The 27,986-nt window shown below is 32.9% G+C and overlaps 2 protein-coding genes across 2 annotated transcripts; both read left to right on the top strand.

Moving 5' to 3' along the window:
* Positions 1-14,390: 14,390 nt before the first annotated feature.
* Positions 14,391-15,863, top strand: HELRODRAFT_178829 (hypothetical protein; the record flags this gene model as incomplete). Its single annotated transcript, XM_009027707.1, has 4 exons — positions 14,391-14,480; positions 14,632-14,726; positions 14,958-15,049; positions 15,778-15,863. The coding sequence occupies 4 exons, from the start codon at positions 14,391-14,393 to the stop codon at positions 15,861-15,863; spliced, it is 363 nt and encodes a 120-aa protein (XP_009025955.1).
* Positions 15,864-20,920: 5,057 nt separating this feature from the next.
* On the top strand, positions 20,921-27,474 carry HELRODRAFT_178828 (hypothetical protein; the record flags this gene model as incomplete). Its single annotated transcript, XM_009027706.1, has 11 exons — positions 20,921-21,016; positions 21,552-21,554; positions 23,540-23,662; positions 23,864-23,952; positions 24,584-24,624; positions 24,959-25,065; positions 25,546-25,640; positions 25,912-26,003; positions 26,461-26,532; positions 26,802-26,874; positions 27,363-27,474. 11 exons carry the CDS (start codon positions 20,921-20,923, stop codon positions 27,472-27,474), a joined length of 903 nt encoding a protein of 300 aa, XP_009025954.1.
* Positions 27,475-27,986: the final 512 nt, after the last annotated feature.

Below are 27,986 nucleotides of genomic sequence, written 5' to 3'. Positions count from 1 at the left end.
TATTGGATTAGACTGTCAGACAATCAATGAATGAAAATCACAGCATGTTACCTCTCATTTAGTTTGAAATTAAACATTTTTTATTTCGTTAAATCAAATCGGATAATATTAATTATGAAGAATTCAATGAGTGAGTTGAAATCACATGTAGGCTAACTAACGAACCAGTTAAAATGTTGTGTAAAAAATATTTAAAAACTGATTCATCTGTAGTAATTTAGTATATATATATATATATATATATATATATATATATATATATATATATATATATAGATTTAGTATATATATATATAGAATATGCCATGACAACGACGATTAAAAATATATAATTATGGCGAATTTATAATAAAATTTCGAATAATTTATAGATCAAAAAATAAATCATTTGTCTGCTTAACAAAACCATCGAAGCATTAATAAACCACTCAGCCCGAATACCTGACTAAAATCACACCTAAATCAAAACCGATATTTGCCTAAATCACATTTTACTTCAAATTTTTCAACAAAACCTCTGTCTTGTGAATTTTTAGTGACAATTAACTCAAATATTGAAACAGTTAACAGTATAAATTTGGATAGACATTTTCTTCACTACAACCTGAATCCCAGCAAACTTCACAACGATTCATTTCTAATTGTCTTTTGGACACACCTCTGCTAATTATTGGTAATAATTATCTAATGATAGTAATTACTTCTGAAATAGAACCAACTACAGAGGACGGCTATGAATGTGCGACAAGCGTTTGATGTGCTGGCGAAATCCATTGCAAATGAATTCTCATCATTGTAGTAGTCGTGTTGGTCTACAGTGGAAATATACTTCCCCTGGTCTGATTTGGAAGTTTTTTTTCTGGTTTTTATTTCATTAACTTTAAAATGAGAGTTGTAATAGCAATTGATAAATAATTATAGGTTGAATTATTATATCGTTTGTGTATATAAATGTGTATATGTTATATATAATTTAAAATCTAGAGTTGGATAATATTGTTAAAAATGGGACTAGATACGGAGGAGTGGGAAGTGGAGATCCTGGAAAATGGGAGTAAAGAAGACTTTGTTTATATTCAGAATCAAAAGATCAATTTTCCTTAGTTAAGTCTTCCCGAAATGATTGGATTATCAGGAAAGCTAATAAACATGTTACATTTTGTTGAGAAAATTATGTTTCAATCGGCTCTTGAGAACATCACAGCTGACATCCGTCAAATCAGCTGGTAATAGGTACCATACTTTGACAGACGCAATTGTTTTTACAGTTGCTGACTCGAGATAATTTTGATGTTTTATTATTTTCAATGTAAAGGCCCTTTAGTTTTTGAGTCCCGAGACAGAACCGCAAAAAACCCCCATCTACTCTACTCTGAATTTGGGTTTGTAGTAAGTCAGGACGTAGTTGGGATATGAATATTTAAAATTTTTTAAAGGTTATTTCACAAGCTTCAACCGATTTTAGTGAAAAAATCCGTTAAAAAATTGCAAAGTAATGAGAAAAAATTTTTAAAATAAAAAAAAAATGATAAAATCAAATTTAAAATAAAGTAGTTTACTCAACTATGTCTGATGTAGATAGCAACGATGAGCGGAAGAGAGCAGAATGTGATGAGAAGGATGATTAGGAGGTTGATGACTATTCTGTGTTCTGTGTGTGTGTGCGTGTTTGTGTGTGTGTTTGTGTGTATGTGTGAACAAGTATGTGTGAATGCGTGTATGTGTTTGTGTGTGTCTATAGTTAAGTAATGATATGTTATAAGTTATTTAGTCTGAAACCACCTCTGTAAGCGTGTGTATGTGTGTGTGATAATTTGTAGATGTGTATATTTATTTTTAACTGTATGTGTGTGTGAATAGTAGTAATGAATGTTTGTCTTTGTATTTGATTGCATATCATGTCAAGGACACGCTTCGTCATTTTACTGTGTGTTCATGTATGTGTGTGCGTACACATGTGCTTGTGTGTGTAGGTATGGGTGTGTGTGTGTGTGTGTGTGTATGTGTGTGTGGCTGTTTGTTTGTGTGTGTGTGTGTGTGTGTGTGTGTGTGTGTGTGTATGTGTGTTAATGAAACACAAGTCACCATTGTCAGATAACAAATAGGATACTTCAATTTTAACAAGTCGGCAGTAGGTCGTGTTGAACTCTACCTCGTTATCAACAACACCATTATTTTTATTAGTATTATTATTGTTGTTGTTGTAGTTATTGTTGTAGTTGTTGTTGTTGTTGTAGTAGTAGTAGTAGTTGTTGTTGGTATAAATTTTTGGTATTTTTTTTAAGGTTGTTACCATAGTTATAGTGGCCAAGTTGGCAATCATCATTATCAAAGCTATCATCATTCTCACCGTCTTCATCGTCATCATCGCCAACAACAAGAACAACAGCGTCATCATCATTATGACCATCATCTTCATCATCATCATCATCGTTATCATCATCATTATCATCATCGTCATCATCAATGTCCCCATCGTCATCATCATCATCATCGTCCGCACCATCATCATCATCATCTTTATCATTATCATCGTCGTCATCATCAATGTCCCCATCGTCGTCATCATCATCTTGTCCCCATCGTCATCATCATCGTCCCACCATCACCATCATCATCGTCATCATCGTTTCCATCGTTTCCATCATAAAAAGGATACGGCTGATGTTTAGAAGAGTGGTCATAGCATCGCAGTTGATGCAGTTCATCTCCTCGACCAGGTTCGAACGCATGGTCAACTGGGGGCTACAGGAGGACGAGTTACTGAGGTCCGCCGGAAATGTTAGTCTCTGGATAGATGGACGGATGGATGAATGGATGGATGAATGGATGGATGGATGGATGGATGAATGGATGGATGGATGGATGGATGGATGGATGAATGGATGGATGGATGGATGGATGGAGGAATAGATGGATTAAATGATGAATGAATTGAGGAACGAATTGATGGTTGGATGGATGGATGGATGAATGAACGAACGAACAAACAAACGAACGAACGAACGAATGAACGATCAGATAGATAGATAGATAGAAGTATAAACAAGTCAAAACTTCTCACGATCAACTTCTTATGGTTATCAGTTGATCTCGTTGAAAAACTAATTTCCTCCTCTTGCAATATTTTTCCGACTACCGCCCCATCTATCGAAGGCGTGAAATTAAACGGACTGAAATCCGTATGTCGCCTCATCGTAAAGTTACACACTATCATCACGTGAACTGCAGCAATCGTGGTTGTAGTAGTGGTAGTAGCTGTCGTGGCGTTAGTTGTGGCTGTCGCATTAGTAGTAGTGGTAGTATTCGAGTCGTCGGTGTAAGGTAGGCTAGCTGCTGTTGGTTTAGTAATAGTGCTTTTGAGATACTGTGGAAACAATTAAAGCACTTGGTTTAGTAATATTATTTTTGAAATTTTGTAAAAATACTCTGACATCAACGAGTTGCTAATTGTACTTTTAGAAGAAGTTGTAGTGAGAGTAGTGGCGTTTGTAGTGGCGGTTGTGGTGGCGATTGTAGCGGGTCGATTACTTGCTGATTCCAACTTTTTACTATCATGGATGATTAAGTTGGCAGCGCTCATGATTTCGCACTCCGGCGGTTGAACTTCAAATGCCAAACACGTTAACATTTCATTAATTTCTAGGCGATACATACAATATGATACGATACAACACAATACAATGCAACACAATACAACACAAAACAACACAACAATACAACACAATACACCACAACACATTACACCACAACACAATACAATACAACACAACAACACAAATCCTCCAGATTAACTAATCCCAAATCCCAAATTAAGCTAACTAACCAACCACAATGAGAAAGAATGCTTCCAAAGGATTCAAACAAACCACCGGAGTAGAGAAGGAATAATCCAGAACTTGCTGACCGATCTTCATGGCTTTGAGATCTGCCAGTGTCAAGAGGTGGTCCGAGCATGGCATGTATAGGGATAGTAAGTTTTCGAAGACCAAAGCACTCTCTATGTCTGGGTTGTTGGATAACTTTTATTTATTTATCCATTTTAATTATGCCTCAATAAATTGACTAAATATTCCACATAACTAGGTTTATTCATAAATAATTATTGATGAAAATCACATCATGTTCGGCGTTAGTTAATTCCAATTTAACTTTTCGATTTTTCTAACGGTTGATCGTAAATCATTTTCAAGTTTCTTTAGTTCAAAACCAAAATTTTTGTTTATTTTAGGAATAATTGTAAATTTTAATCTAAAAATAATTGGTTTTTAATATGGAAATTTATTTTTTTTAACATTTGAGATAAATAAAAACATAGCTATCTAATATTTCTAAGCTACTGGTGTTAACTACGTTGTGAATGGAAATAATTTCAAGTATAAATAAAAATTCGTGAATTAAAATTTGCTCTGGTACTAAAAAATTAACGAAAAATAATTTTAAACTGTAAAAAGATATCGAATTAGAGAACCTCTAATAAGTGTGACATTGGTTGTTAGTTGACACATCCTCTCGTCCAAGCACTCCATATTTGGGATCTTTGGTCGCAGTACTATGGCGTCATTCTCTTTTGCGTGGATAGGGTTCAATCCTAGCTACATGCGTCATTGATTAGTTTTTTTTGTGTGTTTTTGGTTTTAAATAAACTTTGCGGATTGAATTTAAAGGTTTGAATTCAGTTTTGTTATGGCGATGCTTATTCACATGAATCCATTGAAATATCGTTGTGCTCTAAAGTCTAAGAAATAAATTTGCATATATATATGTGTTGGTAATAGACCATAATTTTTACAATATTCTATAAATTCTACCGAATGTTTGGCGTTAATATCTTTGTAATTCGTTTTTTCGATTTTTCTCACTAAAGTTTTTTGGTGAACGTTTAGTTTATTAAAATTCAAAATAAACTTATTTTTCGAATTCATGCTGCAAATAAGGCCATATTTCGATTCCGAATGAATCATCATCAGTGCTCCTTGCTGTATATATAGGGAAATATTGACTTTGTCAAGATGAACTTTGACGTTGTAAAAATTAACTTTGGTGTTGTAAAATTGAACTTTGATGCGAACATATTAACGCCAAACATTCGGTAGAATTTATAGAATATTGCAATATATATATAAATAAATATATATATATATATATATATATATATATATCAAATAATCATACAAAAAACATACAATTACACACACCTATTCACACTCAAACATACATACAAACAAACTCGCATACACACACAGACACATCTACCCAAATAACAAATTCTCTAAAACCCCAGCACTCTCAAACCTTACCACAATGGAATAGTCCGGAAACTTCGAGACGGTATTTTTCCACAATCCTTCAATGACCACTTCCTGTTTCAAGGTTCTTTTGTTCATGACGTCATTGTTGTACATGCCAAACAGGCAGTTGAACTTCGTACGCCGGTGTTCGATGGCAAAGCAGACTAAACTCCTCTCTGTGTTTTTGGATTTTGCTGTTTATTTTATTTCAATTTAACAACTAACCAGAGGGCATCAAGATGTCTCTTACCGAGTAAGAAATAAAAATGAACTAAATCCAACATAAATGGCAGAACAGAAAAGAAAGAAAATGTCATATTAAAAAAGATAGACACCACTTATCATCATTTATAATATGTCAGTGTTCGGTAACCTCATGAACCTAAATTTGAAAGTAAATTTTTCAACCTTGGGAAAAAAAACATCACAGAACAAAGAGAGTTCATTTGACTTACAAACTCTATTTTCAATGACTTAGATTATTCCACTACCCCACTTTTTAAATTTATTCTTCTAGACATTATTCTTATTTCTAATACTAATAATTCATGAATATTCAAATTATTATAATTTGAAAAAAAACTCTCATGTATAACCCGCTGGTATGTCAAAAAAAAACGAAAAACGTCGTATCAAACACGTTACACGTGATAAGCGAAGTTAACTTTGCCGTTAAAACAGCCTTAGTAGAAGTAGCAGTAGTTTTAGCAGCAGTAGTAGCAGCAGTAGTAGCGTCAAAACCGACCCACCCAAAGCAATGACATAAACTGTAGATTCATTTTCGCAACGCAGAACGTAAGAGAAGCCAGGGTTGATGATGCTGGAGGAGTAGGTTAGGTTAGTTAGGGACCCGTTGGGGTACGTCAGGTTGGCCGAGATGCAGTTGTGCTCGTACCGCTCGCTCGGTGCTACGAACAACCATTCTGCGGATGTTTGTTTGAGGTTTTTGTTGCTGCTATTGTTGTAGAAGTAGTAGCAATAGTTGCAGAAATTTTAGCAGTAGCGGTAGTAAAAGTAAAAGTAGTAGTAGTAGTAGTAGTAGTAGTGTAGTAGTAGTAGTAGTAGTAGTAGTAGTAGTAGTAGTAGTAGTAGTAGCAGGAAATAGCTACAGTAGTACTGGTAGTAGTAGTAGTACTAGTAGTAGTAGTAGTAGCAGTAGTAGTAGTAGCAGTAGTAGTAGTAGTGGTAGTAGTAGTAGTAGTGGTAGTAGTAGTAGTAGTAGTGGTAGTAGTAGTAGTAGTAGCAGCAGCAGCAGTAGTAGTAGTGGTAGTAGTAGTAGTAGCAGCAGCAGCAGCAGTAGTAGTAGCGTTAGTAGTAGTAATAATAGTAGTAATATAGATAGTAGTGGTAGTAGAAAATGTAGCATTGGCTGTTATTGCTGATATTGTTGTAAATAAGTGTTATTACTGTTATTTTAGTCAGCATTATTATTATTAATATTTTTATTATTATCATTATTATTATTATTATAATAATTGTTAAATACATTAGATTCTGTCTTAATATTAACCCACTTGTGTCTGCAGCAATGATAAATGATATCCACAATGAACCAGTAGTAGCTATAAATACAAGACAGTCCGTTGTATTTAAGTTACACATCTGAAATTATATATTATTGTCACAAGTGCAGGTATAATATAATTATTACGTAATACATAATATTATTGTTATTATTGTTTTTATTATTTTAATTAATATTATTAATCTAAAAATAATTGGTTTGTCGCGGAATAAATCATATTTTTCCTTTAACTTGATAACATTTAAAATCTGTTCATCTGTAGTGGATTTATAAATAAACAAATAAATAAATACATATATTAATAAATAAATAAATACACATACACCACACACACACGCACGCGCGCGCGCACACATACACACAGACACACGTATAATAATAATAATAACAATGAAAATAACATTAATAATAAATCTCGTTACTTATGTATAAATACACACACATACTGAAAGATAGACACAGACAGACAGACACACACACAAACATATATATATATATATATACGGACATATATATAGAGAGAGAGAGAGAAAGAGAGAGAGAGACATAGATAGACAGATTTTAGGATGATAAGAAAACGCGATAAAAAAAATTTCGGCTTACTAAAAATATTTCAATTTACATAATATTTAAATTTGAAAGCTGACTGCAGCTGATGTTGATGACGATAATGAAGATAATGATGATGAAGATGATGATGATGATAGTGATGATAATGATGACGATGATGATGGTAGTGATGATAATGATGATTATGATGATGGTGACGATGGTGATGAGGACGATGATGATGATAATGATGATGATTATGATGATGGAGTGTCTAATCTGAGTAATGACAATTTGTTTTACAGGATGTTGAACGACATGTTTTTACTTTTCGTTTAAAAAAAAAAAATTTTTTATGGTGTAAAATTTTGAAGAAATACTGTTTTCTGTGTAGATGTGTATAAATTGTATATGTGTAAAATATTGTATGAAACGCACGCAAACACACACGCACTTTGAAAAGATGTTTGTGTGTGTGTGTATGCGTGTGTGTGTTTGTGTATGCGTGCGTGCGTGCGTGTGTATGTGTGTGTGCGTGTGTCATACTTCCAACTGAAAACAGAAATCTGCCAACTTGAGATGTTATACATACAACGCCATCATTTTAACATATGTTGAAATGGTTATTTTTTTTTCTCATACAATCATCTGTTTGTTTGTTTGTTTGTATGTATGTATGTTTGTATGTTTGTTGATAGTTTATTCCATGGCGCGTACCCTGAGTGTTTGGGAAATGTTTCATTTGTATACAAACATAAAATGGTATTAGTGTGTTTGTATGTGTGAACGTGTGCATGCGTGTGTATGTGTGTGTGTGTTGGTTTGAATGTGTATATATACATATGTGTGGTTTGAATATTTATATATATACATGTGTGTTTGTGTGTGTGTTTTTGTGTGTGTGTGTGTGTATATATGTCAACAATTTTAACCATTTCCAGAAAATTCTAGTTAGGAAAGTTGAAAAGACAAACTTTAAATTGATTAATGCCAACAATTCGGTAGAATTCATACGATGCTATACATAGGTGAGTATATACACTACTGAAACTTAGAATAAAGCGCTATAGATAATTGAAAATCTTTCATTTTTTAATAATTTATAAGAATAAACTCCAAAAAAAAATCTCATCTATAATGGAAATAAATTTTCCCAGTTTGAAACGAATAACCAAAAATAGTGTTTGTGGTTTTAAATTTTGTTTATGTGGCTGGAATGTCACTGTTGAAAATGAGTCGTTGTTATTTAGGGTCTTTTCTCACTGACGTCATATTGAAGTTTCGAAGATCTGGCGCCAGTGATGAAAATATGTTGATCGCCTGATAGATACCGATGTAAAGAATATAATTATTAAGTAATAAAATTATTGTTATTATATAACCATTAATATATATTAAGTATTAAATTCTTATTATTATAATTTTTTTAAATTATAATTATTGCCATCGTTATTAATAATTAATCTTCTTTAGTTGCTTATTTTGATTGATTGATTGTACAATTCATTCATTCATGCATTCATTCGTTCATTAACAATAATACCATCACTATTATATTATTATCGCTGTTACAATCTGGTAAACAACATTCTTGATTTTGACAGCAGAAGATTATTTATTTAATTATTATTATTATTAATAATAATATTATTATTTGTGTCATTATTTATATAAGAACAGTGAATTCGTACGAATTATCTCAACAATTTACCATAAAATATTATACAATACTGTGTGTCTACGTGTGTGTGTATGTGTAATAATAATAATAATAATAATAATAATAATAATAATAATAATAATAATAATAATAATAATGTTATTTTATATAGCACCATGACAAGCGACTGAGGCGCATTATAATTATTACAACAAACACACGGTGCATAAATACACGTGAATCAACTCATCGCACAACTTTGCATGTGATTGGCGGAGGAGATCTTTTTGTTTGCATTCGAACCTGGACACTGCATCAACAAGGCCAGGCACCTTAGCCATTACACCATCGCGCCGTCGTGTACGTGTGTATGTTGTGTGCGTGTGTGTGTGTGTGTGTGTGTGTGTGAGTGTGTGTGTGTAAATGACTACAACAATTTCTTTCGTACAAATTGATAATCTATCTATCTGTTTGACTTTCGTTTTCTTAGATAAGTTTGATGACGAATTCATAGTGCCAGGAGTGATCTCCAATAATTGTTTGTGTGGGTTTGTCATAAGGTAGGAGCTGTCCGGATGGGGTGCAACTTATTTGGGGTGCAATTTCTCCATTTTTGTTTGTTCTTTTATCTGTCGTTTCATCACTCACTTACTCACTCACTCACTCCCTCACTCACTCCCTCACTCACTCACTCACTCCCTCACATCCTCCCAAAGTGGTTTGGCTAATTTTTGAAAAAATATTAGGAGTTATGCAGGTATAATTTTAAATTTTGGAAATTTTTTTTGGTGATTTTTTAGCCCACCTCTTCCTGCCCTGATTTGTCACAAGTTTTTGAACCCCTTTGTATATTAAAAAAAACAACACCAAATAATAATTCAAATAAAACGGAAATAATTACAGCAGTGTTGCGTCAGCAAAGAACAAAAAATTGCCGGATTATATTTGTTTATTTTATTGCAATCTAGGCTGCGGTAGCCATAGTGATTTGCAAACAAAGAACAAATCAATATTCCAACAAACAAACAAACAAACAACACAAACAAACAGCACAAACAAACATGCAGATAAACAAACAAACAGGCAGATAAACAGACAAACAAGCAGACAGACAAACAGACAGACATTATTAGAAATTATGAAATCTCGAATGTTCTCATTTTTCAAGGCTTGGCTTAAAGTTGGGAGAGAGCCTTCCCCCAACCCACCAGCATGATTTGATTTTAGGCTTATCTGTAGAATGTAAACCACACACACACATATGTAGAAGAGACACGCCTTGTCAATTTCTGGTTTTATTTAATAATTAGAGCTGGTTAGCACACAGCATGTGGTCGTGTTTGATTTCATGCATGTTTGCATTCGGTGAGTTTTATTGAGGAAGTTAAAAAAATTATTTGGAATATTTTAAATGTTTCCCATAAAATAGAGAATGAGAGAAAGAAGAAAGGGTGAGTGAGTGAGTGAAAGAGTGAGTGAGTGAATGCGTGAATGAGTGAGTGAGTGATTAAACGACAGATAAAAGAACAATCGAATGAATGAATCATTTTCGGTGTATGCGTGTATAAGTACCATAGTTAGTTCAGCCATCGTTTTGTTAATGATATAAGAAGATTAGCCAGGCAAATAGCTTCATAACTTCATGACAGTTCTGTCTGAAGCTTAAGACATATTTGTTAAGTTATATTGAATTCAAACAAATTATTCAATTTAATATTAAATAATTAAATTTAAATATAAATAATTTATTCAACTAAATTAAATTGTAAATCTTTTTAATTGGATTTTTAGTTTTTGATTCGCTGGTTATTTAGATTTAAATTTAAAAATGTTTGGAGTTCAAATTAATTTCCTTGTTTTCTTCGGCTTGCTGGCCACTCAAGAAGTCGACAGTGCTGAATATAAGGAGCATGTTAGTAGCTGTTTGGTTGTTTTTTTTAGTTGTAGTAGTAGTAGCAGCAGCAGCAGTAGTAGTAGTAGTAGTAGAAATGAAGAAATGGCTAAATGGTAGATGAATGGAAGAATAGATAGGCAACATGAATAGATAGATGGGTGGATAGATGAATGAATGAATGAATGAGTGAGTGATTGAGTGGGTGGGTGGGTGGGTGAGTGAGTGAGTGAGTGAGTGAGTGAGTGAGTGAGTGAGTGAGTGCGTGAGTGAGTGAGAGAGTGAATGAAAGAACGAACGAACAAACGAACGAACGAGTGAATGAACGAACGAACAAACGAACGAATGAACGAACGAACAAATGAACGAATGAACGAATGACTAAAAAAAAGAAATTATGGTCAGACAATACTTATTAGTTGCTGAACATTTTTTTTAAAACATGGAACATGTCTGTATAAGAGGGCATACTGGAGGAATTTCTGTCATGGCCATTCAAATGGAACTTTGTTTCGCTCTGCTTCCAAACAAAGAAATTCGCTTAAAATGTTTCTGCCATTTTTCATAACGTTAAACAACGAAACACAAAACATTCACACTCATACACTCACATTAACTAGTTTCACCTCTACATTTTACCTTCAAAAGAGTTAAGAGAATGAATTAATAAATAGATAAACTAATTGATAAAACGAATTAGCTCATAAATTAACTAAATCTTTAATGAATCAATTTAAATTTTTAAATTAACTTTTCATACTTTTCCAAAATTTCAGCCGAGGGAGAAGAGGGCCTTGAAGATCGGCGTGACTGCAGCGGAGAGGGTGCAGTTCCTGAATGCCCACAACGGCCACAGAAGGAGTGTCTCACCCACGGCTTCCAACATGCGAAAAATGGTGAAATTGATTTTCTGCTATAAAATAATATTAAATGAATAGTTAAACCTGAGAAATGAAATAAATATCCACATGGGAATGTTTTGAAGGAAAGAGGACAGAATTAACCTCAATCGTTCATCATACTCCACAGAGGATGGCCTTCCTTAAGTGACGGATTGGGACTAATTTTACTAATTGGGACTAATTGATTCTGACTATATAGAGCTTTCATGTTTCATGTGTTATAGTTCAATTCCTATTTGAACTCTTTGTGAATAACTTTACAAGATTCTTGTGTAGTGTAGAAAGATTTCTCAAGCATATGGTTCAATCACAATAGTATAATGATAATAAATAATAATTGTTATTATTATTATTTTTTTAGTAATTAATAATTATGATGAATAAGTAATGATAATAAAAGTACTACAGTTCGGAGCTTGAGAAATCGGCACAGGAATGGTCCAACACTTGCCAATACAAACATGGAAACCCCGACTGGATAATAAAGAAGTGAGATGTATTTGTGATTGGTGCTCTATGTATGTATGTATATATGAACCCATAATTGATTTGAACTATAGGGAAGTAATAATCATATCCGGGTTCAGCTTTAATCTATGTTAAACGTTTCGCACAGACAGGTATTATGTATGTATATATGTGTGTATGTATGTGTGTGTGTGTGTGTGTGTGTGTGTGTGTGTGTGTGTGTGTGTGTGTGTGTGTGTGTGTGTGTGTGTGTGCGTGTATATATGTATGTATTATTTTTATGTTCGTGTGTTGGTGTAAATATTTTTGTCTTTGATGTTTTTGTGTTTGTTTAAAGGTTTTTTCTTTGTTTATCCATTTATTTGTATATATTTGTTTTAATAGTTTGTTTATTCGATTGTTTTTTTTGTCTGCATGTCAGCATTTTTTTGTTTGCATGTTTATTTGTTTGTTTGTGTGTATAAATATACATTGTTTGTGTCGAGACGATTTACTTACACAGCATAGCCTACTCGTACCTACTACGCATTATTTCGAATTTTAAAAATTTTCGTTTGAAATTTCCTCTTTCAAAATAGACAAATCTTTCATTTCATAAAATTAAAAAATTTTATCGTCACGATATAAAATGTTACCTTGATAAAAGCTGATTTAATTTCGTGATTATAATCCTAAGAGTGTTTTTTTTTATTCCGCTATTATTGAGAAACTATCTTCTTGGCTGATTTTATGAAAAGGTTTTAACAATCCCCTAAATTATTATTATTTATTTATTTATTTTATAAAGCGCTAATTAAAATCACAAAAATAATGCATTAAACGCTCCCAACACATGGCCTTAAGTTACTCCCGACAAAGCTATCTCAATAGCTGAAATTTCATCTTGAATATTCAACATAATAATCAAAATAATAACAATAATTAACATAATAATAATCATAATAACATATTTAATTGGCTATGAAAATATGAATGATAGTAATTAATTAAACTATAAAAATATTATATATTATAATTTATTGATCAAAAACATTGTTCGCCTCGCCAGGTACACATACGTCGGACAGAACATTTGGAAAGGGACGGCTGGTGATAATTCTTTTTTTCACTTTATTAATAAAAAGAAGTTAAATTATTCATTAATTTAATTAATAAATTAATTAATCAATCAATCAATCAATTAGCTTATAAAGCGTTATTTCCGCGATGTTCAACAGCGCTCCTCAATGAATTTTCAAAACAGATGGGTCTTGAGATCCGCTCTGAACTTTGCAAGTGATGGAGAAGTAGTCAGAGAAGGAGGTAGAGAGTTCCAGAGAAAAGGGCCAGAAGAAGCAAAAGCAGATTTAGCAAAAGGGTGTTTAACACGAATTAGGAAGAAGTGAGAACAAGAAGATGATTTTAAAACGGGGCGTTTAGGTTCAAATAAGAGTATAGAGTCAGGAAGACCATATTGGAGCGAGTTACAATAATCAATCCTAGATAAGACTAACGAAGTAACAAGAAGGAGAAGAGTAGGATCGTCAAGAAAAGGCAAAAGTTTTTTTTATTCTACGTAGATGAAAGTAAGATCTTTAAGCAACACTATTAATCTGAGAAGAAAGAGACATGCCAGAATCAAAGATAAAGCCTAAACTACGAAATTTGTGAGAAACATCAAAAGTTTTCGAATCAGGTAAGTTAATATAAGGAATAGCAATGTAAAATGTTTAGATTTATTAAAACAAATTAATTTAAAATTGAAAGGAATAAGTTTAAAACACATAGAGTTAGACCAAGCGCTAATTGAAAAAAGACATAAAAATAGATTATGAAGAACGTTTTTTTTAAAAAGTTGTGCCGAAGTAATCAAATTATTTTAAAAAAATATTTAAAATTTATTGTGGACGTTAACATAAAGATTTTTTTATAACAATAGTTCTGTTTAATTAAGGTTGTTAAAAAAATTCTGCTACTTTAGCAAATCTTCATTATTAAGTACGTAAATGAGTCTTTATAGTTCTGTAATGTATAATTAATTTAAAAAGTAATATCATTAATTCAAGAGAAGATTGAAATGAAATTAAATTGAAACTTAAACTAAGGTGCTTACACTGTTCAAGACATGGTTAATTTGTGGAATGCTGAAAAGGTGGATTACAATCTGGCTTCAAACTCTTGCAATGCTAATAAAGTGTGCGGACATTATACTCAGGTAGCTAATTTTTAAGTTGGAGTTTTACGTAAGACGAGAAATCTAACTATTTTAATTCCTAGCGTTTTCTATTAATTGGAAGAGTTATAAAAAGGCCTTTTTTGATCCTTCCAACATTAGAAAATCATTCATTAGCTGATTTTATTTCTAGGAAGTCTGGGCCAGCAGTTACAAAGTCGGTTGCGGTATGACTCAATGTGCAAATCTGGAAAACCTCCTAATAACAGTCTGCAACTATTTAGATGTGTTAGTGTAGAGAACATTTTGTTGTAATAATGTTATACCCCGTCGTGTTATAACTCAGGATTAGTATTTAATCATGTCGCGTTTGTAATATATAATCTGCTGTGTTTTGGTTGGTGAAATGGCTCGATGGTCAAGTCGCCTGGTCATACAAAAGATTACCCAAACAACAACAACAACAACAACAACAATAATAATAATAATAATAGTGAAAATAATTGATATAAACAACAGAGGGAATTTCAATAACTTGCCCCCATACACCTCGGGTGCTTCTTGTTCTGCTTGTCCCTCGGCCGCCCCAACTTGTGAAGAAGGCTTATGTGGTTCGTTCATTTCTAATTTGTTACTGAGTTTTTTCCCAAGTTTTATTTTGGGTTTTGAGGTTTTACTTTCGTTTTGGCAATCTCTTTACACGTTTATTTTATTCCATACAACGGTCGATAACTGTTAAGTGCATGTTAGTTGCGTGTAGTTATATAATGACGCAAATGCTGCCAAACAAACTCGGAATTAGGGTGAAGCAAAGAGGACAAGTGCCACGGGAGACAAGTTTCATGGGAAGAGGGCAAAATTGAAAAAGTGCATTGAAATGTAATTAAACAACGGCCTAGGGTAGTGTAATAACAATGGTTTGGTGGGAGGAGGGGGCGGAAAACTCACCTTGAATAGTCTTCTAGTTCCAGCCCTGCTGCCAGATCAATGTTAAAGTTCACGGTCTGGGGGCGTCTACTGAGAAGGCAATTGCCACCACTTTAAGTTACAGTGAAGATTTTGATGTTAGAAAACTTGTTGGGACTATTTTAATTTGTTGGCTATCTAAAAAACAAAGAGCATTTGTTACCAAAAACGTTAACAAATCATTTTTTCATTTTAAGTAGAAAATTTAATTTAACTAGATCATTGAATCAAGGTGGGTTTTCACCTCCAGCGTTCAAGAAGTAAATGACGCGCCTGTTTAGTTTAAAGTTCACTTTTGATGCAAAAATTTTGTGATATTTTATTTTCACCTAAATTTTTATTTTTATACTTAAAATGTTTTCAACGTTGCCAGCCATCACGAACAACGTCTGCTCCGTAGTCGAACCTGACTGCAATATCACCGATACGACCAACTGCCTCTGTGGTAAGCTATTTTGACTTTTTTGAAAATTCGATCATATTATTTTTCATCAAAATAATTTGCAATTTACGTAAACATGCTTGGATGTTGCCAAGCTTTGTGCAGTGGTGCATAAAAATGAGGATGTAGAAGTACTGCCAACTAATCTTTAAAATGAAACTTCACCAATGGGCGGAGGACTGGCAGATGAAATTCACACGGAACAAGCAAAATATATTATAACTTGGAGACAGACCTCTAAAGATTTCATCGGAGGAAAGGGACCTTGGAATAATTGTAGAGAAAAGTGGGGAATCTACCAGGTAGTGCATTACAGCAGCAAAAAGAGCAAACAATACGCATGGCTTGGTAAAAAGGACGATTGTTGGGAACAAAATTGTTTACAGAAAGTAGAAACACAAAAGGGCAAGCTTTTCAAAGAAAAGGTTGGAACAATAATTGGCAGATTTTTTAATTCGAGAGTTATTGAAAACTGGAATAAGCTGGACCGAAAAAACTGTAACAGCTCCTACAACAAAGAAGTTCAAAGTCAGACATGGAAGATTGGGATTTTAATTCCATATTATTAGTCGAAATCGATCCAGCGGTTTTCACACAGCAATTACCAAAGAAATTAATAATTATTAAAGAAATAAAAAGTTACGTAAATGGTTTTCAGCTTTTTAAATGTTCTATTCAATTTAAAAGCTTCGTAATATCTTTACGGATAATTAATTAATAGTAGAGTCGACGAGTTAGCACAGTCTTTTGAGCTGCCACGTTTCGCGACATTATTGAGGACTGACCTGGTTCGAATGTTGTCTGCCTGGAATTCAAATTCTATCATATGCTCTTATAATAAATATAATTATGATAAAAAATAATTATTTTTGGTAATAATTATCACCAATACATAATTATATTCATTATAATTATAATATAAATTATTGTTGGTTATAGATAACTCGGCATACACGCTGTCCGGGTCAAACCTAGGTAGTGGGGCCCAATCACAAACCATCCACTTGCCAACGATTCTGCTTGCTACTAAAATTGCCATCACCATCGTCTTGCCTTATGCTTTCTGTTTGATGGTGTTTACAATTTAAACATCTTATTTTAAAATTCTAAATACGTGCTAGATCTTTGGTTGGTGTTTGATGGAATTTGAGCTTAATTTAATAAAATAATTCTGTTGAAATTCTAAAAAAACTTTTTATCATTTGAATCATTTTTGAATGTTTTAATTTAATGAATTAAATATTAATGTTGACGTTTAATAACATTTTTTCTCATTCCTTTTATGTTTTCCAATTTCATTTTTTACTAACATATAAACACCACACACACACACACACACACACACACACACACACACACACACACACACACACACACACACACAAGAGACCACACACACACACACACAAGAAACAAAAACACACACAATTTTTTATAAGCTTTTTTAACATAGCGCCTTGCAGTTTTTCGATGTTGTTGAATTTTCTTTTAAAACTCACATTTCCCATATTTTATTCAATTTTACATTGCAAACTGTCTAAATTTTTAAATTTATATTTAAAATTTTTTTATTTTGAATAAATGTTTTTCATATTAAAAAGTTCCGTGCCTGTGTATAAAACAAGATTTAATTAAAATGAAAAAAACTAATAGTTTAGCACGAAAATAGCGGAGTTAAATGTCTTCTATTGATTCATTAGTGAATAGATGTGAAATTTAAAACTAAGTATACATTATATAATAACTTGAAACCATCCAATAGCATCTTAAATATCCTCACCTCTCAAGTTTGTAGTTGTTGTTGTTGAAGTGTTTATTTTGTGTCGTTTTGTGGTGGTCCCTGGACGGTCCCCTCCATACCTACCTACCTACCCACCTACCTACCTACCTACCTACCTACCTACCTACCTACCTACCTACTTACCCTACCTACCTACCTACCTACCTACCTACTTACCTACCTACCTACCTACCTACTCTTTGGCAAATCCAGCTCTGTACTGAAATGAGCATTTCTGAGTTTGAGATACGCAGCCAAGTAGAAAACACTTCAAAGTCCTCTAATGTTATTGAATAGCAGGGAATTTGTTGGCTGGTCATCCTCTCTACACTCGTTTTTATAGAGCTTTCGAAAATGCATTTTGATGTTTGCAAAGATGCATTTTGATGTTTACAGAGATGCATTTTGATGTTTGCGAAGATGCATTTTGATGTTTGCGAAGATGCATTTTGATGTTTACAGAGATGCATTTTGATGTTTAACGGATTAACCGATTAAAATAATAATAAAACATGTTTAATTATGAATCTATCCAGGAAGTTTTTGTGTTTCTGTATGTGCTGTTGTGTTTTTTTAGTGTTGTTGTATTTTGATATATATATATATATATATATATATATATATATATGTGTGTGTGTGTGTGTGTGTGTGTGCGTATGTGTAGTTATATATATATATATATATATATGATATACTGTACATATATGAATGTGTATGTGAGTGTCTGTCTGTGTGTGTTTTCTTTTATGCCTACGTGTGTATGTGTGTGTAACGTTTTGTCTATGCATACGGAAGTGTATGTTGTTTTATACATGTGTGTGTGTGTGTGTGCGTGTGCGCGCGCGCGTAAGTTCGTGTATGTATGTGTGAATGTACGTATGTATAAGTTTGAGTTGGATGTTTACGCAATGGAGATAGTTTCGTTGTGTGCAATATAAAAATTTGTATTCATTTTTACTTTCATTCGTCATTAGCCTGATTTGTTGACTGGCTGCTTGTATCAATATTTGGTGCATGTTAGTGTATAATAAATCATATATGAATGTCTGCAAGCGAGTAACAAGCACAACTGCGTAAACAAAAATAAACAAATAAAGCTACATGAACAAGCACAAACAAACACAACTAGAGTGAATAAACACAAACAAACAAGACTAGAGTGAACAAACACAAACAAATAAAAAATTCATGAACAAAAACAAACAAGCACAACTAGAGTGAACAAACACAAACAAACACAATTAGAGTGAACAAACACAAACACAACTACATGAACAAACACAACTTCACAGACAAAAGCACAACTGCACAGTCAAAAATCACAACAACACGGACGTATGTATGTTTATATAAACGTGTCTGTCTATAAAGTCATCTATGTGTGTGTGTGCTAGTATTGCATGTGTGTGTAAGTTTGCTTGCTTGTGGGTAAGTTTGTTTGTTTGTTTGTCTGTTTGTTTGTGTGCGCGCGCGTGTGTGTGTGTGTTTGATACTATCTCAATAAATCAGACCACAAACAGAAAGAAAGAGAGAGAGATATAAACTTCTCTCCGAATGACGACGATTTCACTTTCACTTTCACAGTTTTACTTATAGTTTTTATATTTTTATAACTTTGAATTGCAGTTGTAGTCGCTACTACAGTTACTACAACAGTTACTAATGACACTGGTGATCACAATAGGTTAATATACTAACTATATTATACACAGTACTACACAATACTAACAATAAATCAACTACTGCTACAACTAACAACAACAACAGCAACGTTAAAATATACATAATACATATTATACTTTTATTGAATACAGACACATGCAGACAAACACACATGCACTCTCTTTCTTTCTCTCTCTCATACGTATAAACAAACAAACAAACACACACACACGTACACACACGCACAAACAAACAATCACACACATATATTGTTTGTTGCCCAGTACAGCGTCAAGGCATCCCAATGTCATTTTTGGCAATTAATCAGCAAGCCTTTAACATGTTATGATATGTCGAAACTGATTTTTATCTCTTTCTTGTTTTACTACCACTAATACAACTACTATTACTACTACCAATAATAATAATAATAATAATACAACAACAATTACTACTATTACTACTACTACTACTACTACTACTACTACTTCTACTACTACTACTACTACTACTACTTCTACTACTACTACTACTACTACTACTACTACTACTACTACTACTACTACTACTACTAATACAGACACACACACAAACACACATACTCTCTCTCACTCATACGCACAAGCAAACAATCACACACACACACACACACACACACATACACACACACACACACGCATTGTTTGTCGCCCAAAGTTTAGCGTCAATGAATCCCAATGTCATTTTTGGTAATTAATCAGCAAACCTTGAACATGTTATGACATGTCGATACTGATCCTAATTTTTACTTTCTACAACAACTACTACTATTACTACTTTTACTACTGCTGCTGCTGCTACCACTACTACTACTTTTACTACTACTACTACTATTACTATTACTACTACCACCACTACTACTACTACCACTACTACTACTGCCACCACTACTACTACCACCACTACTGCTACTACCACCACCACTACTCCCACTATTACTACTACTACTACTGCAATTATCTTCATCTTTGTGGTCGCCGTCATCTCCAATGAAATTATTTGTAATTAGTAATTATTAATACTTAGACATATACGTATTTGTACCGTATTTATTTTCCTGTGTTTGATTTGCAACATACAACACGCACACATACAACACACACGCACACATAAACACACAAAAACACACACAAACACATACATATGTGTTTGTGTGTGCTTTCTTCGGTGTCTCTAAATCATTTCATTGTAATTCCTCATTGAATCAAAATGACTAAGCTAGATCGACAACAAGCACAGAGTTGACATTGTAACGTTGATACACGCACACAGCATCACACGCACACGCACGCACGCACACACAAACACACACAAACAAACACACAAACAAACACACAAACATACACATATGTATACACATTTGTGACCTTCGTCTTGTATATAAAATAAGCCACTTAGACAGCATTTCTGCCATAATTTCACGACAGTTTTGCGTGCAGTTTAAAAAACTTTTTATCATTCAATTTAAAAAAAATACTTTATTTATTAATAAAACTAAAATAAATTAGGAATAATTTAGCTTGTATTATTAAAAAAAAATCTATTTTTAAATTAAATAATATCATCTTTTAATCAAACAATTGTACAGTTAAGATGTTGAGAAGTTTTAGAATTATTTCTGCTCTTGTACTCATTGCCTTGGTGACCATTCCGAATCTTGGCAGGGCAGAAGGAAAATATATGAAGCATGTTAGTAGTCGTTTTGTCATTATTATTATTATTATTATTATTATTATTATTAATAGTAGTAGTACTAGTAGTAGTAGAAGTAGTAGTAGTAGTAGTAGTAGTGGTAGCAGTAAGAAGTTGCAGAAATGCTTTGGCAATTATCAGTAGCGTAGATAGTTTTAATGAACTAATATAATATTACCACTACTACTACTACTGCTACCACTACCACTACTACTACTACTGTTACTACTACTACTACTACTACTACTACTGCTGCTGCTGCTGCTGCTACTGCTGCTACTGCTACTACTGCTGCTACATTTTAATTAGAACATATGTGAGCTCAAATAAGGTTGCTTCATTGTAATTTGGCTTCTTAGCATCCTATATGACTAATTAGTCATAGCAATTAAAGAAAAAAAACTATCAATAATTGATCACATTATAGCATGTTGGCACATACAAACATGCATACATACATACAAAAAACAAACAAACAAACAAACATAAATCCATACACGCATTCACACATAAAAAAAACACACAAACACAGAACGTACGTAGATAGGAAGTGACAAAAAATTATTCCCACATGAATAATGCCATTTATAAATATAGTAAAACATTACATTCAGCAGTAGTAGCACAGGTAGTAGTAGTAGCACCAGTAATAGTAGTAGCTGCAGTAGCAGTTGTGGCAGCAGCAGTAGTAGCAGCAGCAGCAGTTGAGGTAGTAGTAGCAGCATTAGTAGGCCATAATAGCCCAAAAACCTCATTAATATGTATAGCAGAGTTTTACATTGTAGCCAATATTATCATAATAATGTCGTTTAATTGCATTTGAGGACATTGCAGTTTTTAGACTATTTGCCGGTTAAAAGATATTTTAAATAAATTTATATATATATATATATATATATATAAATGAGTGATGTTGATGATGATGATGTGAATAATTCTGACTCTAGCGATGATGATGATGATGATGAAATATAACGATGATGATGATGATGATGATGATGATGATGATGATGATGATGATGATGATGATGAAATGTAACGATGATGATGATGATGATATAGTGGTCTTAGGCTTATGATGACAGTGATGATGATGTTGACGTAGATGATGACGATGATGATTTTTATTATTATTTATTATCACTTTTATAATAATAATAATAATTATATTTTTTTATTATTATTATTATTTGGTATTTTCTACCAAAATAGAAGTAGTAGTGGTAATAAAACCAGCAGCAGTAGTAGTAAAAAAAGTAGTAGTAGTAGTAGCAGCAGCAGCAGCAGCAGTAGTAGTGGTAGTAGTTGTAGTGAGTAAAAACAAGATCAGTGTTGACATATCATATCATGTTCAAGGTTTACTGACTAATTACCAAAAAATGCCATTGGGACGAACAACATGTTTGTGTGTGTGTGCGTGTGCGTGCGTGCGTGTGTGTGCGTGCGTATGTGCGCGTGTGTGTGTTTTTGTTTATGTGTTTTCACGTAACTGTAAATTATTTACTATATATTACACATGATCAAGGTTTTCTGATTACTAAAATGTCCAAAATGGCATTGGAACACATTATGACGCTAAAATCTGGGCGACAAACAATGCGTGTGTGTGTGTGTTTGTTTGTGTGTGTGTGTTTATATTATATATATATATATTTATATATATATATTATATATATATATTGTGTTAGTAGTAGAAAAATAGTTGTAGTGAAAGATTTAGTGCCAGTATTTTTCCTATTGTGATCGAACGGCTCGGACTATTGTTATAATTAATAAAACGAAAAATAATAATAATCATTATTATTGTTGTTATTATTATAGCTATAATAATAATAATAATAATAACAATAATAATAATAATGATTTGTTATCAAAATAATAATAATAATAATAGCATAATAACAATAATATTTTGTCATCCAAATATCAAGTTAGGATTTACAAATCGAATCGAATCAAATCAAATCAAACTCAATGAAATTTGATAAAAGTTGGATGATAATAATAATAATAACAATAATGGGAGCTAATAATATAATAATAATAATAACAATAATAACAATAATAATAACAATAATAACAATAATAAAAAAAATAAAAATTATAAGTTTTGTCCTGGCCATTACGCAGTTAACCCGACAATGATTTAGCTAAGATTTAGCTATGCAATATAAAATGCCATTACACTTCTCCTATTGTTTGACGTATAGTGCTGTAACAAGGAGAAAAAAAAATGACTTGATGAGTGAATGAATAAAGGAATGAGTGAGTGAGTGAGTGTGTGAGTGAGTGAGTGAGTGAGTGAGTGAGTGAGTGAGTGAGTGAGTGAGTGAACGAGTGAACGAACGAACGAACGAACGAACAAACGAATGAATGAAGGACTTAATTAATTATTTAATTAATTAATGTATAAATGAATTAATGAATAACGATACGAATACCGTTAACTAAATTTCGGTTAAATAAATCAATTTGTTAATTTAGATATTTAAAATTTTACAAACATTTAAATAAATCAAGTTGAGAGAGAAGCGGAGGGACTTGAAAAACAGCGTAACGGCAGAAGAGAGGCTGGCCTTCCTGGTCGCGCACAACGGTCACAGAAATTCCACCACCCCACCCGCTTCTGACATGAGAAAAATGGTAAAATTGAAGTGTTTTTCATGTCAAATAATAATAAATGTCTAACTAGTAACTAGGTTAAGTGAATAAATTCAATTTGTAACCTATTAATAAATGGAAATAGATGAATAACCTTAAGATATTAGCAACAACCACTAAAACAACGATAGCAGTAATAATCAAATAATAATAACAATAAATAATAAATAATAATAATAAAAGTACTACAGTTCGGAGCTGGAAAAATCAGCACAGGAATGGTCGAACACTTGCCAGTTCAAACATGGCAATCCGAGCTGGATCACAATGAAGTGAGATGCTATTCTGTTTGGCTCTTCATCCATATTTCTTTTTCGTTTTTTTGGCTAGTCGTCTGTATTGATGTTTGATGACTGGTCAGTTGACTGTCTGTAGATGCTGCGTGTGGTTAGTCGGTGTACCAACAAGCTGAAAAAATGTTTGAACATAATTTTTTTACTTCAAAGAATTTTTAACCAGACTAACCATAAAATTATTGCATCATATATATCTGAATGTATCAGTAAAACATGAAGCAATCAAATAGTTTAGAAAATCAGTTTGTTTTTTGTTTTAAGATAGTCTCCGAAATTAAGTATCATGTCATGCACTTAAATCTTATGATACTCTATCTTACGGTTTATAAGATATATTATCTTCTTATCTGATAGGTATCTTTTGTTATACGTCGTACCATTAAGAACAGCAATTTGATACTTCGAAATTTAGAAAGTGTGTGTGTGTGTGGTGTGTGTGTATGTGTGTGTCTGTGTGTGTGTGTATATATATATATATATATATATATATATATATATATATATATATATATGTGTGTGTGTGTGTGTGTGTGTGTGTGTGTGTGTGTGTGTGTGTGTGTGTGTGTGTAAATAAGATTCTTAACCTTTTTAAAACGTTCATCTCCAGGTACATTAACGTAGGGCAGAACATATGGATGGGATCAGAAGGTAGTGGCCAAGCTATTTTTTATTTCTTTTTCTTTCTTGTTATTTTGTTTTAATAGTTTTATTTTAAAAAAAAAAGAATATTACTTATTAACCTCGTTATGCTAAGTTATTTAAAAATATTCTACATGAAATGACTCACGTGGTGTTGTTATAATTGTATGTGAAACAGGCAAAAAAATCGTCTAGGAATTTCTAATTCAATGTTTCGCTTCCACACTTACGTAAACTGCACACGTATCCAAGCGTTTGTAGAAATACTTTGTTGTGATGGCTAGAAAAAATAAAAAACGTTTTTAGGATTAGGATTAAATTATTAAAACTTGAAACTCAATAGGTTATTCCATCGAGTCAATGGTCGGGGCTTGGGCCGCCGAGAAATCCAGCTACACTTTCTCCACAAACGACTGTGCTACAGACGCAGAGTGTGGTCATTATACCCAAGTAATTTCTCGGATATTTTTTTTTCTTTTGGTAAAATAAGTCAATCTTGTTGTTTTATACGTGTGTGTGTGTGTGTGGTGTGTGTGTGTGTGTGTGTGTGTGTGCAGTTGCTTGTGCAGTTTAACGGCGTTTCAGCACATCTGGCTATCTTCATGCCCTTAGTACATTTTCTATAAATCAGTTTTGCTGTTATAAATCAAATTAAAAATTATACAAAAATACTTTATTTGAGCCGTTCCTATGTTACGTAAGAGGGAAAAACGAATGTAGAAATTTATGCTATACGCGTTAGTGCGTGACCTTATTCATAATGTTCAAGGTATTTCATCTAGTTTGGCATGTAAAGATAGGTCACTTGTGACGTTTTGTGCTTTACGAGTTTGTATGTACACAGTGTGTAATGATTGTTGATACTTTTAAAAATTACCAAAAAAGAAAGAATTCTAGAGAATATTTATACATTTATCACCCATCGATAAGGTTGTCTGGGCTAGTAGTTTCAAAGTTGGCTGTGGTATGACTCAGTGCGCAAATTATGGTGACAACATCATAACAGTTTGCAACTATCTAGAAGCGTTAGTATATAGTTTTTTTCAACTGACATTTTCTAATGGTAATATGATGCAACACATCCTCGTGTTATAATACATGATTCTATCATTTATTATGCTACAATGGATGTAACTGTCTTTTGGATGGTCGAGTGGTTAAGGCGCCAGGTCTTATTGATATAGCGACTGGATTTGAGCGCAAAGAATACCAGTAAAGCAACAACAACAGCTATTATAATAATCATTGTTATTATGGTTGTAATTTCAATAATAATAATAATAATTGAAACCACAGAGGGAACTACGTTGGTGAAAAACCATACAGTCAGGGTACTGCCTGCAGTGGCTGTCCCACAACCGCCCCCACCTGTTCCAGCAACTTATGTGGTAGGTCCTTTTTTTTGAATAAGCTTGTTATGATTCCAAGTTTTTATTTAGGTTTTGAGGTTTCATTTTCGTTTCGATGTTTTTGCATGGAAATCCCGACTAAATTTGCTCCACCACATCTTTCTAACTTAGCGTTTGGCAACAGCATTACAGATTCATTTTATTTTATACAATAAACACTGAGGAATGTTTGGGGAGAATCAAATTAATAAATAATGACGCAAATGTTGCCTGGTCAACGTTAAGATTTTTGACCTATAGTTCAATTCTTATGATAAAGTTTCATAATACTTTACATTCGATCAAATTTTTCGCTTAATTTCTCATGGTTGTAATTTTTTCAACGAAGTGTAAAATTAATTTATAAAAATTTTATAATCTAAATTGGAATAATGATAAATCAAAAATACATTACCTGAAAATGCTTGAATGAAACATTTTTTGTAAACTTTAACAGCCATAAAGAACAACGACTGCTCCAAGGTTGAACCCAGCTGCACCATCACCGACGCAACCAACTGCCTCTGCGGTAGACACTTTTGATTTTTTTCATAATTCTTTTTCAATACACCTCATCAGAGTAAACAGCGCATGTCTGTTGCGCAACGCACAGACTGTGTTGCATGTGTTGCGCAACGGTCTCCCTGCAATCGAACCTTGTCACCGCAACACGAGACCAGGAGTCATTCGATTTAACTGATTTTAACATTTACGAAAGTTAAATACTGACAAGAAATCAACACTCACTTTACAACTATGAATGACTGGTGGTTATTTATATGAATATTTCTTCAACAGATAACTCGGCCTATATGCTGTCGAACACTACAACTGTTGATAATCCATTTTCCAGCTTGGACAATGGAGCGCGGTCAGAAACCCTCCTCTTTAAAATTTTACTCGGTGTGGAAATTGCCCTTGCTGTTATCTTGCCTTGGTGGATGTTATCTAGAGATTAACTTTTTTTTAATTATTCCTTCAGCAATTCTGAGATGTTTGTTTGTTCGTTTGTTTGTTTCCGTTTGGATGAATTTTAAGTTTTATTTTGCTCGAATGTTTTGTTTTAGTCGTTAAAATTTGTAAAAATGATTTTGTTGGGTGATCAACATGACAGTTTTTTCATATTCAAATCAACTTCATGTTCGTCTTCTTGCCTATTTATTCCATAATTTGATTCCAATCGTTGTGTGTATAGTATTTGTTGTTTTTCATTGTTCAGCTCTGCCAAACGCAACGCAGAGCTGCTTCCAAAAAGTCATTCTACACTTATAATTTAACTTTCATGTATGCCCTATCCAAGCAACACAACAAACTAACACATTATTAATGCACGTGCAAGCCCCGCATCAAACCCGTAAGATGGTTTTTAGGATTCGGACAGGCAGTATTCGAACCATACCACCGCCTAATACCATCGCGAGGCACGGCAGTTTTACTGACTGAGCTAGCTAACTCACTTACTAATTACTGATATTTTGTGTTGATTTTTTTCTTCCATTTGCATATTTCAATTTCACAAATTTGCAAATGCACACAATCTTTCTACGCATACATACCATTACAAACACACCCACACTCATACACACACATACAAAATCATACTCTGCACACTTACCTACACACACACATACACGCACACACACATACACACACAATTTTTACAACCATATATAAATTGGTGCTTTGACGTTCTCTCGTGTAAATAATTTTCTTTTTTCTTTTCAATTCAAATTTATTCACTCGAGGACCTTTTAAACTGCAAGTTGTTTAAATCATTGTAAAATTTAGAATTTTTCAATTTTAAATAAATCTTTTTCAAATTAAAAAGTTCTGCTTTTGTGCTTAAAACCAAATTGAATAAAGTGATGAATCGATGGATAAATGAATGAATGAATGAATGAATGAACGAACGAATGAATGAAGGAATAAATGATGAAACGACTGATTAAACAATTTTTTAAAGCTCTATAGCGAAAGTCGTAA

The sequence above is a fragment of the Helobdella robusta genome, assembly GCF_000326865.2.
Source record: "Helobdella robusta unplaced genomic scaffold HELROscaffold_50, whole genome shotgun sequence".
In the NCBI taxonomy this organism is placed as follows: domain Eukaryota; kingdom Metazoa; phylum Annelida; class Clitellata; order Rhynchobdellida; family Glossiphoniidae; genus Helobdella; species Helobdella robusta.
The sequence above is the reverse complement of the archived record's forward strand: the minus strand, read 5'-3'. Positions and strand labels throughout refer to the sequence as shown.